At 40.1% G+C, this 17,225-nt stretch overlaps 1 protein-coding gene and 1 long non-coding RNA gene across 2 annotated transcripts in view; one reads left to right on the top strand and one right to left on the bottom strand.

Moving 5' to 3' along the window:
• The window catches only part of LOC118562893, a 40,860-nt gene that overhangs the window by 17,688 nt on the left and 5,947 nt on the right, over positions 1-17,225 (top strand). The gene's annotated exons all lie outside the window — the stretch shown is intronic.
• Positions 2,279-5,752, bottom strand: irx3a (iroquois homeobox 3a). Its single transcript, XM_012881967.3, has 2 exons — positions 5,228-5,752; positions 2,279-4,767 (listed from the first exon to the last, which is right to left on the bottom strand). The coding sequence occupies exons 1-2, from the start codon at positions 5,444-5,446 to the stop codon at positions 3,691-3,693; spliced, it is 1,296 nt and encodes a 431-aa protein (XP_012737421.1). The 5' UTR covers positions 5,447-5,752; the 3' UTR covers positions 2,279-3,690.

The following is a 17,225-nucleotide window of genomic DNA, read 5'->3' as shown; positions in this document are numbered from 1 at the left end:
AAGCGGCGTGGACCTCAGAAACAAGCAGAGGAGTCAGTGTTGATTATTGCTCATTAGCAGAGAGAACATCCACTTAACGTGCGGGGAAATGAGTTACACACCCGTCCGCGCCTCCCCCTGGAAATGGTCCCTGCGTAAGAGGCTCGGAACAAAATGTAAGCTAATGCATTCCGTTCGCTCGCTGTAGCCGGGAGCAGGTTGGACACGTATGGTGACATAAGCAGCTGTGATTACTTTTGTTTCTGAGGAGGCATTTTTAATCCCTAATTTCATGCACTGATCAGAGAAGAGGCCCTTAGCCCCAGACATGATCACTGGCCCTTCAGTAGCGTTTAGCTTCAGTAAAATCCTGGTGATCAAGAGGGGTCCTTGTTGTGGGCTCCCCTCAGGAGCAAACATCCTGTGAGCTGTGCAGGGAATATATATTAACTCTTCTGTCGCTGCGTGCTTGAAAACACAGCCCATCAGTTACTTCTTGTTGTTGTTTTTTACTTCAAATGAGCAAGAACCTCTTTGAGTGTGTGAGTATAGATGTTGCTTTAACTGCAACTTTTTAAAGTATTGCTGTATTTATACATGGAGGCACCCAATGTCATCATATTAGGTATAAAGAAAAAGGTCTTAAAATTTGTCCGATGCCTGAATACTCACCAGGCCTTTATAGATGAAGCTCACTGATGATGAAAATTGAAAAGACAATGTAAGATGTGTTTTTCTACAATAAATTAACAAATAATTTTTTTATGCATTTTATGCCCTCAGAGAAGATGTTGTGCCACTGGCCAGCTGAGTCAGGCCTCAATGAGTTTTAAGCGCAACTCTCTTGTAGATGAGAACCCGTGTTTCAGTGAGACTGGATGTACAAATGAAGTTTTAATAATATAACAAAATGCAAACTTTATGAAAAAGCGAGGGTAAATAAACCTTTTTTTTTTTTTTGCAATACATATTTTGCTCTGTTTAAAAATGAAACAGTCCAACATGAAGGCATTTGCATTGCTTTCATATCTTCAACACTTTCATTGCTTAGATTTTCTCCATTATTATAGTTCTAACATTATTCTATTTTTTCTTTTGAAAATACGTTTTATTTTCTGACATTTTATTTGATTTCATCAGTTTCGTTTATTTCTGTTATTTCTTCCTTTGTTTTCTTATTTTTCGGTTATTAATAAGGTGCTTTACGGGACTAAATTTAGATTTAGTCAAAAAATGCATAATATTGAGCCGGGAAGTATAAAAAGCGGCGAGCCAGAGACGAACATCTGATTATTATTATTATCATTATTAAATGTAAGCTCCGAAACGCCGCACACCTTCTATACTGTGTTTGAATAAATTAACCATGCAGGTTTTTGTTGGAATTAAGTTGCGCATAATTGCAAATGCAAAATATCTGATCGAAATCACATAGCATCTGGTTCGATAAATTAAGACAAAAAAAAGGGGGGGGGGGGGTAAATGTCTGGATAAAGTGTGTGTGTGTGTGTGTGTGTGTGTGTGTGTGTGTGTGTGTGTGTGTGTGTGTGTGTGTGTGTGTGTGTGTGTGTGAGAGAGAGAGAGAGGGAGCGCGCAGCTGCGCATGGCCGGCTGCATGCGTCTGTAGAGGGAGCTCCAACACTAAGTTTACATAAACTTCCTCTGATAAGCTCTCACACATGCAAATGCTCGAATGAAACAAATGATGTTATCATTAGTTTTACAGCCACCATATATTACAATTACACCATAGAGCGGCCTTGGTTGAGTGATATATTTTTTTTAACAAAAATAAATGTGATTTTTTTTTTTTTTTTTTTTTGCGAGAGAGAGAGAGAGAAGGCATGGAGCAAGATGTGATGTTGGGAAGCCAAAAATCCATCTTCAAGATCGACGGAACTATAGTGATGCTCTACCAGCCATTCATTACCTTAAGTCTCTTTTAAAAAGCACGGTTTTCAACGAAAATTAATGAAAGAATTATGCTTTTTAATATGAGCGCCACACATCTATAAGGGGATAATCCCACAACATTAATATCCAAATGTATGCCGCGGCGCTGGCTAATTAGCCCTAAATCCCTCCACTATAAAAGTCTGATAAATCCCTCTCGAATATTTACTTATCACTGCCACGGAGGATGAAGTCTGTGCCCCGGGCTGTCCACTCACGCACGCACGCACGCACGCACACACACAAAGCGATGCACTTCAAACTGCTGCGCACAACCTGCACCATCAAAAGCAGCTGTGAAAATACCTTCAACTAAATCAGGAAAAGAAAAAAAAAACATTTTTTCTTCTTCTTTAAGTTGCAGCAGTTCATTTATTAGCCAAAAATATAGACTTTCTTGTACAATTTGGTTCACAAGTATGTACATATTCTTAACGTTATATACAAAAAAAAATATAACATCAAATCCTCACAGAACTTACAAAAAGAAAAAGGGGAGAAAAGCTCACAGACTACAGGTTCATACATTATTAGATTAGCAGTTTTACACGGGACATGCTTACAATGTAGGTAGGCTATACAGAGATGTTTTATTCTTATTTTACATTCCATATTTGATTTCAAATTAAAAGATGAACAGGAGAAAAAAGAAAAAAAAAGAAAAAAAGAAGAGGAGCCGGGAACCATTGCTGCTTTAAGTCAGTCCTGAGGCCTTAAAACGAAATACACAGAGTAAAAGCGGAATACAAAAAATGCAGTGAAGGGGAGGAGGGAATAAACTGTATTAACGGCCTCGTGAGGAGTTAAAACATGAAGTCTTATAAAAGTGACAATTGCCAAAAAAAAATAAAATAAAAAAAATAACGAGCCTTAAGTGAATTTGCATTGAGCTCATTTGCATGACCAAAACAAGTCTGTAAAGAGAGGCCTTAACGAAATAACACAAGCGGTGCTACACACACACACACACACACACGCACACACACACATATACACGCGCGCACACACACACTGGGATCAATGAAATTCCCATAATCAAAGCTCATTTGGATAAATATGGCATTAGAATAAAACTGAACAAAAGAAAAAAAAAAAGAAGAATGCGATGGCATCAACATATTTTTAAAAAAAAAATCTAAACTGTCACAATCAGACAGCCTTCTGTCTGTTTGATCTGTCGCTTCCTTTGCATCCAAAGGCACTAGATCTCTCTGCAACTGCGGGAAAGAAAATTAACATGAAATTGCGCTAATTTCACTGCCTATTATCACAACCCACTTTGACTTTTTGTTAGAAAAATCATCCGCCTTGAAGGACAAATAAACAAAAAACAAAAAAAAAAACCCAACAACAACACACACACTTGCATTTCGTTGTGTATTTCATTGTGAATCGCAGTGATGATGAAAACTGGGAACTTTTTTTTCTTTAATCAACATTAAAATCAACATTTATTTACGTTTTTCTTTTTCTTAAATGCCTTTGTTTTTTTATTATAATGATCCAGGGCTTTTGTCAGAACAAGTTCTCTTTCACACACACACACACTCACACACACACACGCAAACACACTCACACAAACACTGTCTGCTCCAAGCTGTAACACTGATCATCTGTGTGGCCTTAACAGAGAAGAAAAAAATATCCATGAGGTGAAGAAGGCAAAGGGAAATCTAAAATTAAAGAAATGAATGACAGGAAATGGCCTATAGTGTCTCTGGAGTTGTTGTTTTTTTTTTTTTTTTCTACATGCGGGTCTCAGTGCCGGGGACATGTACCTGTGACTGAAGTGTCTGAACTATGACTCTTGTCCTCCGTTTGCCTGCTGCTGTACAGGGCCAGGCTTGTGGCGGTGGCCTGGTTCGCCAGTCCCAGATAATGATTGGAGTTCAGTAAAGCCAGCTGGTGCGCCGAGAACGCTCGGTTCGTCCAGTTCTGGATTTTCCCAACGGGACAGGACGAGATGAGTCTGTGCGGGCCCAGGATGGCCTGCGTGGCCGCCCCTCCTCCTCCTCCTCCCGCCGCCGTCGGCCCGCCGCCGTTCACCTGCGGCGACTTGCGCGGGTTGTCCGGGGCCGTGGCCGTCTCCGCCAGGGACCAGATCTTTGGTTTCTGGGCCGGGGCCGGGTTGTTCTCTGAGGGCGGGGAGCTGGCGGACACCGGGTTGAGTTTGAGCTGCTCTACGCTGGGCTGGGACGCCTTGATGTCCAAAGATGGGTGGTGAATGTGGTGGCCGTGGAAGAGCTCCCCTCCTCTCTGCGCCTCCTTGGCCTCCTTCCCCACCGCCTTCAGAAACCTCTGCTCCGGCCCTTGTAAATCCTCATAGCCGTCCGAAATCTCAGAGTCACTCCTCCCGTCTAGTTTAATGTCTGAGTGAAGGTCGTCCTGTTCGTCCAAGTCGTCCTTACTCTCGATATTTTCCGTGTCGATGTTCTCCAAGTCAATCTCTTCCTCGTCTTCCCTCTTGTCCCCCTCCTCCCCCTCATGGTCGCTGGTGTAAACATTCCCCTCTTCGTCGGTGCGGTTCCGAGGGGTCCAGGTCATCTTGTTCTCCTTCTTTAGCCTCCTCCTGGCGTTGGCGAACCAGGTGGACACCTGGGTGAGGGTCATCTTGGTGATGATGGCCAGCATGATCTTCTCGCCCTTGGTCGGGTAGGGGTTCTTGCGGTGCTCGCTGAGCCAGGCCTTCAGAGTGCTGGTGCTCTCCCTGGTGGCGTTTTTGGGTCTGGACGGGTCACCGAACTGATACTGGCCATATGGGTAAAAAGCAGGGTGAGGGGGGGCGAACCCTGGGTGCTGGACACCGTGGCCGTCTTTCAGATCATACTGAGCGCCCTGCAAAAACAAAGAGGGGTTGGTGAGTGTGGGATGTCAAGCGTTGATTTACAGCAATAGGCTAAAACAGCGGGTTCTTGTTAAGATATAAACATTTTGTATTTGTATTCTTTTTCCATTTTAGATAGTTCCATATTTAAGTGAATGAAAGCGCGCAGTAATGTAGTTATTTTTTCTCTCTAATTATTATGCAATTCCAGCATATTTGTTTTCACTTTAAAAACTCGCTGTAATCATCTTCAGAAAAAAAACTGAAACCAGGAATAGACTCAAAAAAAGATTCTGTTAATGTGTCACTTTGTAAAACTACTTTTTAACCACGTTTCAAAGCGAGAAAGTTCACTCGGGCGCTCTCAAACTTCTGTCTCTAAATGCGCCACCCTCCCCTTTCCAACAAAAAAAAAGTTTCTTTGCGTAAAAGCTGAAAGAAAAGCGCAATAATGTAGAGGTAGAGACTCACCAACTGATTGAAAATGGATATGTCGTTGGAGTAAGGTAGAAAGGCTCCGTAGCCCTGCGCCGCAGCGGCGAAAGGAGATCCGTACATGCTGGAGAGAACGTTTGAAAGTGCGCCGGACGGACTCAGCTCCGTCCCAGCCCTGGCGCTGCCGGCGATCCCTTGGCGCTCCGGCGGGTATATCGGTCGGATGTACTGATATCCCAGTTGAGGGAAAGACATGTTGATAGGAAGCGGGGGGGAAGAGTCTTCTGCAGCCTCGCAAAGCAACGGACTTGCCTTGGTATCCACTTTTACAGTGTGAACATGTGAGCAACAAAAGGTGCCAGGCACGGGAAGTCTATATTTCCTCGGGAACAGCCAGAGTAAACGATCCCGGTTGCGTCCCTTGTTTGTGCCTCCTCTTCGTCTTCTTTCCACCCTCACTTCCCTATTGATCTGGATGGACTAAGGTCAGGTCCTTACAGATTGCTTCAGATTATTGGGACTCCCTTGCTCAGATTGACATTTCTAGTCGTTTAGAAGCCCCTCCTATTTCTCAAATCTCACCCCTCTGGTACAAACCACACGCCAAACAGCGCGCGCTCTCTCTCTCTCTTTCTCTCTCTCTCTCCTTCACCCTCCCTCTCCTCCCTCCCTCATTCGCTCCCTCGGATAAGTGCACTAATGTCGGGAGCTGTTTTTTTTTTTTTTGAATGGGGCTTCAAATCTCATTTTATGGCTCGCCAATCTATTTCATTTAGTGTTTATCCGACTTTTTAAAAAAAAAAAAAGTTATAAGAATATTTTTTTCCATAAAGGTCTAAACAATCATGACGACTAACTTTGTTTGGGATCTTATTTTATTATTATTTTTTAAACTTTGTTTGTTTCGTCTTTCAAACACATGTAAAGTTTTTTTTTTTTTTTACCGAGAAAAATGCATGTTCTGCGTTAAAACCGCCAATTCATCCTGATCTAAATGCAGTCGAAATTTAAACTTAAACGCGCTTTTCCTACTGGTTTTGAAACTGCACAAGCACTGAAACGTCTCTTCTGTGCTCTAAATAAATTCCGAAGTGTTTGAATAAACCACAATCGGAAAAAAAATGTTGTATTTCATAATGAATTTATGCGCAAAAGCCTGAATGCTTGATGCACAGTTTTTAAATGAATTTATCTGAGGCGTGATCGTTGAGCAAAAAGTCGCACGTTCCTGCGCGGGGTTGGAGGTGCTTATTTGGGCTCATGGAGAGGGAGCAGAACCGGAGTCATTCTTTTAATTTGAGACATCACACGGGGTCGCGTGGAACCGCCCGCTATCAAAGGGGGAAGACGCCAATGATGGGGCGCATTATGCTGTTAATGAAGACTAAGTGTAAAGTAACAACTGTGGAAACCAGAGGGATGCACATGGCTGGAGAGGTGTTTATTGAGACTAATAATAATAATAATAATAATAATAATAATAAATTTGACACAAAAAATAAATCCAGAAAATACTCACCGATTTTAAATTACACCCTTGATCTGCTACTTGACAAAAAGCTTCATCCTTAAATACACCCTTTAGGTAATTTTGATGCAACCTGTTTCTTTCGTGTAAATAATGCGGATTAAAGCCAAACAAGAGAGCCAAAATTGGAATTCCTTGAATCAATATAGAGAATTGTGTATCCGGGACAAGCATAATCGCATTTTGAGCCGACTTTGGTGACTATCAGCATCTGTTTTGTTAATCATTTGCCAAGCAACCGCAGAAGTTTAGTTGTTTTTATTATTGTTATCATAGCCTACTATTAATATTATCCCCCCGCGCACCGCATATAAATATGCTATAAGTCTTAATGCCTTATTGACGACGTGATGAAATCCCATCAATCTCAGTTCTGGTCTGATAATGCGATCCGGTTTTTTTTTCTAAGAACTCTGAACTTGTATAAACCTTTAATCTTCTTTTGAAGCAGATAGTTATCATTGTCTGGAAGGGATAATGGCAGCTATAATTTCTACTGTGGGGCTACCCATAAGGATACGCCTTGTTTCTGTAAAACTGCCCTGAATATGTGTGTGTGTGTGTGTGTGTGTGTGTGTGTGTGTGTGTGTCTGTGTATGTGTGTGTTCCTCGCCGACATAGGCTATACCCAACCCGGATTATGGGGTTATTAATTACAGCGGCTTGCTGGTGCCATCCGACCGGAATGGTAATCACTACGTAGCAGTCAATAGCACGGGCACGCTCGGACGCGAGCGCGCTCACGTCTGTGTTGCATCGACCCGCAAAAAAAAAAAAAAAAAAAAACCGAGGGGGGTCCACGCGGTGACGTGGAGGGAGGGGGCTGCCTGGGAGATGTGACTTTTAGATGCAGAGGAAGTTTAAGACGGCTAAAAAAAAATCTTGCGCGTGCGTGCGTGCGTGTGCATGCGTGCGTGTGTGTGTGTGTGTGTGAGAGAGAGAGAAAGAGAGAGAGAGAGAGAGAGAGAGACCACGTGGCTGCTCCAAGTGAGAGTCTGAGAATCCAGCGAGGTGTCTGCCTGTTTTGTGTCCGCTCAGCAGCGCCTCCAGTCCGGATGGACACGTGTCTCATCTCCGGGAGCGCGTAGCTCAGAAACTTCCACCCTCGCCGCCCAGCGCTCTCCCCTCCGACCCCACCGCCCCACCCACCCACACACACACAAGAGACGTCTGTCTGATTTATTGCCCCCAATCAAACACACCACGCACTTAGTTAACACTTTCACACCGTCCCGGGAAACTGGCGCAAGCATAAAAGCATTAAGACGCTGCGCCCCTCTGAGTCTCGGTAAACAGCAAACATGTGTTGGGCTTTCCCTGAAGCCATCCAATAATACTGATAATAATAATAATAATAATAATAATAATAATAATAATAATAATAATAATAATAATAATAATAATAATAATAATAATACTTTCTAAATGTTGACGGTGCGCAGAAGCCAATTTAATTTGCAGCTCTGAAAAGAAAAAAGAAAAGAAAAAAAAGAAAAGAAAAAGAGGGCAATCACACGCGAGTGACTTGAGGGCTGTTTTGTCGAGAGCTCTTCGACGGTAATTATGCAGATGACACAATTTCACATTCTCATAAGCAAACATACACGGCCTATCGCTCAACAGTAGTTCCTTATGCAATACTCTGGGCACCAGCGACACGTTGCAAATGATGAGCCGAGACGCGCTGCAAAAAACACAGGCGAGATCAAAGGCTTCAAACAGAGACACTTCAAATTACACATTTGGATCTTTTCCATAACGCCTCTGTGACACACAGAGAGGGAGAGGGGAACAGAACACAGCTCTTATCGCCAAATCGATTTAAAGGGAGGCCTTGCTGATCAGCTGCACAGTTAATTACGAAAAGAGGCTTGGATTTGAAAGGAAAACACTGTGAATTACTCTTAATGGGATAGACGCGGGACAAATAGCTTCTAAAATGTGCACCACCTCTGATTTAAAAACAAAAGCAAGTGGTTATCAGTAGCCAAATAGGCACGCCTATATGGAAACATAAAAACAAAAAAACAAAAAAAAAGTTTTGGAATGATTCACAAAAGTGCCCAACCCTTATTACAAACTCATTCTTCTGAGTTGCTGTTGCTCTAAGAGGAATGTTCCTCAGCGGGTTCAGACCTAAATCTGTTGGTAACCTAAAAAACTAACTGTGCAACACATTCAATCTCCAAATATGCTCTTTTCAAACTCATGTCCCATTAGGGTGAAATAAAGGGCCCATAAATCTGGCGGTGTTTAAAGAACAGAGGCTTAATCCAGTAAATGAATTAGTTTCTGGAAATTAATTGTTCTTAGCAGCAGAAGCAAGTGTACTTTGAAAATACATTTAAAGTTTAATTTTTTTTGTCACTGTTGGCATAATTTAAAGAGTAGGATTTTTAATTACATTACACCAACCAATCATGCATGTTAAGTAGATAGCCCAAGTTTGATTTGCATTAGTGGGAAAGTAGAGCATTTTGGAACCCCTTTCTTGTGCTCGCACCATTTGGAAACAAATTAATAGTCAATGGAGTGCAACTTATTAAGCTTGGTTTTGACGGCAGATCAAAGTGTGAATTAATGCATTACCTTGCAAGTGTTTCATATTAACTTGTTAACTTCAGGGTGCAGGCAACTACTAAATTCAGTCATACAAGCTGAAGCATCCGTTTTGGATTCAGGTCTTGCAGAGCTCTGGCCATGCAGTTTTAAGCTTATGGATTCCTTACAATGTGCATTTTGATATGAAATACTGCATTTAAGCATGAATATAGTGTGTATATATATATATATATATATATATATATATATATATATATATATATATATATATATATATATATATATATATATATATATATATATATATATATATATATATATATATATATATATAATCAGGCTTAAATTGATTCAAAACCCATCATTTTCTTACTTGTGGGTTTTCTTTTCTGTCCATTATTCCACTAAATAGTTTCCCCTACCGTCCGTTTCCATCTCTCTAGCATAGTTTTCCAGTTTAAAATGTTAAACAGTTCAACCAGAGATGATCATATAATTTTGGGTCCTGATATAAAAACATGCCCTGCATACTCGTAACAGACTCCAGATGAAGAACATCACTCCAGGCAGGTATTAGGAAAGAATCAAAGTATTTAACCAGGAAAACTGGGGGATATTTTAGCATAAACTAGGCCTGCAGCACAGATGAAACCAGCTGTTCTATCAATGTGAAATCAGTTAAGCTGATATTGTGTCACGTTATTTACTGTATGAAGCATTAAAAAAAAAAAAAAAACACTTGCATTGCACTTTAACGGTGAATCCTGGGCTTAAGGGAACATAATGTCCACATTAACTAGGAATGCATGCTTTCAAGGTGAGTTGTACCTTTTCTCCAATTTGCTTCCTCTCTGTCCATTCCCTTTCACTCCATTTGCCTCAGTTTTCCCCCTGTATCAGTAACACAAGGCATTGATTTTACGGTAAAGTCACTTTGTAAAGGGAATGAGTAACTCTGGGCCCCCACTATCACTGTATTACACGGGTATGGCCCACGTAACAAGATGAACATTGATTCAGCATTACGGATGATCGATAATGAAATAAGTAACTTCAGGGCCAAATTAAAATGCAAGCTGGCTTGATGCTGCCAGGCTCTTTGAGAGGTGACAGCAGGAGAAAGGAAAGCAGAGGAAGGGAGAGGAGGGAAGGCAGTGGGAGGGAGAGAGAAACTGCAAGGTGGTGGCACTAGAGAACTTCCTGGTTACAGTAAGGTTGGTGCTGTTGTTAAAATACAACTTTGTTATCCCAAATTATTCATGTGTTTATAATTTCACGTCCATTAATATCACTAATATCCGCTACCCATGTTTAGATTGACAATGTCTCTTAAGATAAATGTCCGACGCGGTAATTGCCATGGATGCCTGCACTTGTGGTCAATGATTCGTTCTCCGTGTTACATTCTAAAGACGACGGGAATTAACTTTGCCGGCCTGTTTATTTAAAAGGAATTAACGTTTCACGTCAAGTGGAAACATGGCTTAACATTGCCCCTGGCATGATGGGAAGTTGATGACATGAGCAGAGGATCTTTTGCCTCTGGCTGACGGAATTCAAAGAATGTTTAAAAAAATATATTTTACTAAAGGCTTTGCCTACGATATTTGCTTCATTATGTTTTCCACGTCAGTTAATGGCAACTGACTAAGAAAAAAATCCAAATTAATTTAGTTTGTTAAATATCTTCTACCCTATTGTCTTTGTTAGTCCTCTATATTTTTAGATGAACTTCAGGAAGCATGCCTTATATCAATAGTTTAGTATTAATACATTTTGTAAAGCCTCTTTTTGATTTGTTCTTGGTACTTTTGGTTCATCGAGGAAAGCTATTATCCATTGACTCGTACTGTAGCAGAACCTCAAAGTCACAGCCTAATGGCTAGAATAAAAGCCCATAGTGCACACAAACAACTTAGATTTAACCTTTTAGCTAGACAAACTGCTTTTATCCAACTCCCTTCAAAAACACTCCTGCTGGACTTTAATCTTATTTTGATCATTAAAAAAACAAGACAGAAAGCTTTGAACCAACCCATTATTAAAGTATAACTGTTGAATGTTGAGATTGTTTAATGTGAAGTTGTCGTTTATTCAATTACAATAAAAAAATGAAAGCAGTCTTTGTCATGAAATGGTTATAGTGGCTGCAGTGATACATTGTAGGCATTTTTGGAACTGACAGAGGTTTCTCTCACTCTAAAGAACGTGCTTCCGAAATATAACAGATTTTTCAATGTGACTCTCATATTATGACAGGTGATCTGGATTGCTGATTGGTTGATCAGTCCCCCACGGCATCTTCCTTTGTGGAAGCACAGGTCTTTGTAAGCTGAGTCCTGCAACTTGAACCAAATGTTGGCTTTGACAGGCCGGGCCAGAGAGAGGACTAAACACCCCTTCAGAAGACTTGGTTACCACAACATCTTCGACATGCATCATAATACACTAGGTTAACTTTTTGTCTTTTTGAGTAAAGTTCCCTAAAGATTTAATTTTGTTTTTCATCCACCCCTTTAAGGCGTGACTTAGTTACTTTCTGTCAAGGATTTTACATTTTCTCTAAACCAATTGGTACCAAATCCAAAGTGGAGACGATCTCAGCTGTCCGATGATCTGGGCCAAATTAGCCTTGCCTGCCTTATAGCAATTTTCCAAATAATTTAAACAGTTGTTAGAGCTGATATTTCCCCATCAGTCAAATCAGGAAGATAGAAGTTTGGAACAGCAGTCCTGCAGACTAACAGCTGAATTGGGCTCAATTTCTGTTAAACACATTTTCTTGGTAAATTGTGGTGGTTCTGGAGCTGAACCACCACAATTATTAAGACTTGCTCCGACTCTCTGCCATGCCATTTTTTACTTACCCCTCTTAGATTGAAGTTGGTGAAAGTAAAGTAGTACTTTGGAATTAGGCAGTACAATATTTTTTTTAGGATAACAGAAATACTAATATAAAATATTTTAAGAAATATGTAGAAATCTTACAATGTGTAATGAAGGTCAATCAATGCAAAGGATAACAAGTGTGCCTATTGATCATTTTTTATAGATTTTGAGACAGATTGAATTTATGAACCTTAAATTAACATAGCTAGATATCTAATAAAAGCATCTTTGCAGGTTGCATTCAGTCAGATACTAAACATTTTCCTTGGTTGACATCTCAACTGTGGACACGTTTAACATCCGTTTTCCAGCATTTTTGACTTTTATTAAGCACGGCAAAGCTTCGGTCCGTTCAGCTGTTGCTGCTGCTGGTTTGAGACTGGAGGCCAGGCAGCTGTACCAACATGAGATATGAGCTTTCTGATGTGCATGTAGGTCTGGACTTTGCAGTCGGATACCGGGTAAGCAAGTAGATGCTAATGACAACAAAGCCAAAGAGGGCTTCAAAATCTGGACATTAGCAGCTGTGTAACTGAATATTTCCATGATTCTGCAGTTACCATGTCTAATCAAAGATGGATTGCTTGAGAAGACCCTGTAGTGATCCTTTGGCCTGGAAACTCCGACTAGCCTGTATTTGGCCAAACTAACGTTGGAGGGATGCCATCTTTTACATCAGCAAGTCCTGGTAAAAGATGAAAGTGTCCTGACTTCAGAGAGTATTACGTCAACGAAGTTGCATGAAATGTTTTGCTCATTCACTTCTAAAATATGAATTATCCATGGTTACTTGTCAATGTTCACATGCACATTTTTGTTGATAGTTATCAGTGTTGGATAACGACTTCTTACTATGTTAATCCGAATTAAATAAAATAGATAGAAATGTTAATTTACACAAATAACTCACTTAACAAACATAAATAGTTTTTTTCCCCATGGCTGTTGAATTTAGGTGATCACCTCATAAATTAGAATGACGTTTGCTCTTACTTTTTTTTCCAGACCTGTAAAATGAACAACAAAACCCAGCTTGGTTCACATAAGGAAAAGTGGCCACACGTCGCTTTTAACTGCCAATAAATGCAACGCAATGCCATAATATTACACCAGCATCAACCCTATATTACCCCAGTGCAACATTTTTCATCTCACTTGTCTGTGAGTATCAATTAGCATTTTCCCATTAATTATTTACCAAGCGTAGCAGAACTTTCCTCTTTGTTCTCTTCAGGATTTAAACATGATTCAGTCACCGTGGGATAACTACAAGGTTATGACAGATTTTGTTTCCGATTTAAAAAAAAAAAAAAAAAAAAAAAAAAAAAAAGAATCCCTGTGGTGGAGTTAGGCAATTATGCCAAAGAGAGATGTTGCAGCAAATAGAAATATGTAGAGGTTTTCCTGGAAATATGACAATTTAGCTATGTTATTGTGACATAATGACACCTTGTGCTTTTTTTTTTGTAGAAACAATATTCGCACCTTCTGTTTTGTATTGATCAGGTGTAGCATAAGCGCAGTCAGTGATGATTTTTATGGACCACAAAGAGCTCTGTACCTTACCTTGAGTCCAACTGAGTGGTGCAAACATTCCAACAGGTTCATCAAAGAAAACTCGAAGAAGAAACAACAAAACACCTGTTGCACAGCTTTGTTAGGACAAAGCTAAAGACTAAGTTTACCAAATATAGTAAATTAATGGCTTATTAGGCAAGATTGTTTAACAGCTGGCAGAAACTGATAAAGCGTCTCAATTACAGATAACATTTCCATAAAAATCAACCAAAAGTATTTAGATGACATGTAGCAAGCTACATTTTTCCCATTGACCTGTGTATTGCCTTGGGAGATGTTGTCTTATTAAAAAAATAGTTTATATAACACAGGCTGAGTTTATGGTCCACCACTCTTGTAATTTAGGTTTCAGCTGACTGAAATAACTCCATGAAATCTTGCATTGGGTGATGTGTGACCCAATTTATTCGGGTAACGTCTCCTAGGACATGTCTTCAGTGCAACTGTAAAATTTCTAGTTCCAATGTCAAGATAAAGTTGTCTAAAATCTGTTTCAGCATATCCGAAGAAAGCCTGACTACTTGGAAGCCAAATTTAAATCAATGAGGAAAAAGCTAATAATTATGCACATCACTACTTCTTTAGGCAAAATTGCATTGTTATAGCAGTATTATTTTAAAAAGTCAACCATAAATGCAACATTGTCTAGATGTCCAAATTATGAAACCATAAAACAGGCTAATGTAGGATTTCAACTCTAAATGTGAAAATGTTTTTACAAACAATCCTGTGATTTAAATCATACATTCAACAGGATGCAGAAGTATTTTTCCCCTTTAATTAAAAAGCACAGTGTAGTTTTTCATGTGTTTGAAGCACATAGAAAACAAAGCCACCTCACTACAGGAAATGTTTGTGTGTGAAATATTATTGAATACATATTTTCATATACACAGTCTGCATGTGTGTAGGTATATTTATACAATCGAAAGGCTAAAGCGGTTGTTTCCAGGGGAAGTGCTGGACATAAAGCTATTTTCTGGACTTTCTGAGGTAAAAAAAAAAAAACGATATGAAAATTTCCAAATAAACATATGTTTTACCGGTTTGGGTTCAGCTTGAACATATATGCATGCACATATGCAATGGCAGACATGCGTGTCTGTGCTAGGAGTGTGTGTGTGTGTGTGTGTGTGTGTGTGTGTGTCTGAGTCTGATCTGTTGTACAACAAGCACTGGAGCAAGACTGGACCCAGCTGTCAGGTCACTGCTGTCACAGCCAATAAAGATTACCCTCTCCCTGCACCTCTATCGCTGCTTCATAACCTCAAATGCAGGGGAGATCCGCCCCTTTTAGGAGAACAATGCACCCATGTGTGGGCCTCATCATCGCCCACGCCCACTCTTATCAGCTCTCTGAGGGCCCTCTGCATCACATATCAGTGTCTCTGTGTTTAGGTCTGCTAATCTTTGCGTTTCTGTCATTTTCTTTGCAACTCCAGCTCCTAGTTTTATCCTAAACTCAGAATGATTGCAGCCACCCTGCCAATAGCAGGTTTTATGCTATTCAATGCACGTGGGCTGCAGATTTTTAATCTCTTATATAAAACCTCGCAGACAAAGTTTTTTTTTTTTTGTATTATAGTCTGTCATGTTTTTTTTACAATCCATTTTCCCAAAAGGACACTAGGTTCAGCACATATTAGCTCTCTCAAAGTCCTTCCCGGTCCTCCAGTAGCCACATTAGCAGACTAAAGCGAAATGCACATCGTTCATCAGCATCATTTGCTGGGATTGGGCAGCCGCTATTGCATATATTAAAGAGGCCTTACAGCCTGTCAACCTCGCCAGGCCAAGTCTAATGAAATGAGTGCCCCAGAGCGGCAGTGGATTAGGAACACAGGCAAGAGAGTATATTTTCATGTATACATACGCATGATTATATATTGGAAAAGTGTCTGCATGCTATTCCCCAGGTCCCTTTAAGCCTCCTGACCAGCAAAGCATTCGGGCCCCGTGTGGCAAGGCGGAAGAAGAAAATCGCTAATACTCTTAGCATCAAACAATAAATCCTGAAGTTATTTGCCACCATGTTTAATTAAATATTCTGAGGGGAAAAAAAAAAACCTGTGATTGATTCGCCTGCTGCATTGATCCAGGATCGATTGTGCGCCGTTTTGTTGCCCCACTTGGGTTAATGCTAAATGGTGTCTGAGTTGCTGGAATAAATTGTTAGCAGTGGAGCAGAAAAAAAAAATAAGGCAGAGCTTGTAGCTTCTAGGCCTAATCTTGTAAAATGCATTCAATATATAAAATTAGTAATAATGAGCATCTGCTTTGTATCATTTATTGTTAATATGTGCTTTTGCGAGGGTGAAATATGTGTTTCTTTTGTCATGTGCTGTTTAGATTGGTGTTAAAAACAATTTTTTAGTTTAGTTGAAAGTCTGTTAAGGATGGCCAATGATAGGTTCTAGTTCCTTATTCAAAAAAAGGCATAACATTAAGTTTGCTTTGAAGAAGGAAGTCAGGGCAAATGTTTTGCAGTAGCTTAGAGACCTAGCAAACCAGCACCCTACAGATGGATTCAAAAGTGCTCTTTTGGGGAGGCCTTTCCGCCTGCAGTTTAATGCATAGGTCAAAGAAGATTGCAACACACACTTTATTTCCAAAGCCTGACATCCTGTCAGCATTTAGGTTAGCCATGGCAACCTTTGCTCTGCTTATGACCATCAATTTCACTGTGATGCCCATAGACGGCCCCACTCATATTTCTCCAAACAACTATGTCACCAGAATACTTTAGCTTAACAAGTCATGTGACGATTTTGCATGTTTCGCATTTCTCAGTTGGCGTTTTACTTGTAAGAGTAAAACTGTACTGCAGTTACGTAACTGTCTCTAACTCTTAGTCTTTTTGCAGTTGATTTCCCAACACTATATAATTGGGCCCTGAAAATGTCTCCTCAAGCTAATGTTTCTCACAAACATGTAGTTGGCATTAAGGGAGTTTTAGTGTTAGCTACCAAAATGGTCTCTCCTTCATTTAGCTCAGGCACTGAGGACAAAAAGCCCATTGTTATGGATAAAGATCCAGGAGCTATTTTCGGACAGAGGGATTACTGATTTAATATGATCTGTGGAAATTACCTAATATTTTGACAGAGGGATAAAGCAAAAACTACACTAAAAGAGAGTATTTTCTTACCTGATACACTTTATACCCACAAACAACATCCACGGTGGTCTGGCTGCTGTCTCCCGGTCCAAGCTTTCACTCCTTGGCATTCTATAAATTTCATATTCCCTCCGCTTTGGGTTGTTGCAGAAGCTACACCATCACCCATATTTTAAAATGCTTCCTCTTTTGGTGTCCGATGAGTGCAAATTTAAAATAATTATCTGCTTAGAATAGCAATAGAAAAGTTTATTGTAATGTCATACTCTTAAGAGTTTCAGCATTTATAGCTTTAGAATATCACAATCTTTGCCCTTTAAAAAATTGTAGGTGTGAGATAAGAAAGAAGTGGCTTGGTT

The sequence above is a fragment of the Fundulus heteroclitus genome, chromosome 4 (genome assembly GCF_011125445.2).
Source record: "Fundulus heteroclitus isolate FHET01 chromosome 4, MU-UCD_Fhet_4.1, whole genome shotgun sequence".
Lineage (NCBI taxonomy): Eukaryota > Metazoa > Chordata > Actinopteri > Cyprinodontiformes > Fundulidae > Fundulus > Fundulus heteroclitus.
This window is presented reverse-complemented; position numbering and strand designations above follow the sequence as displayed.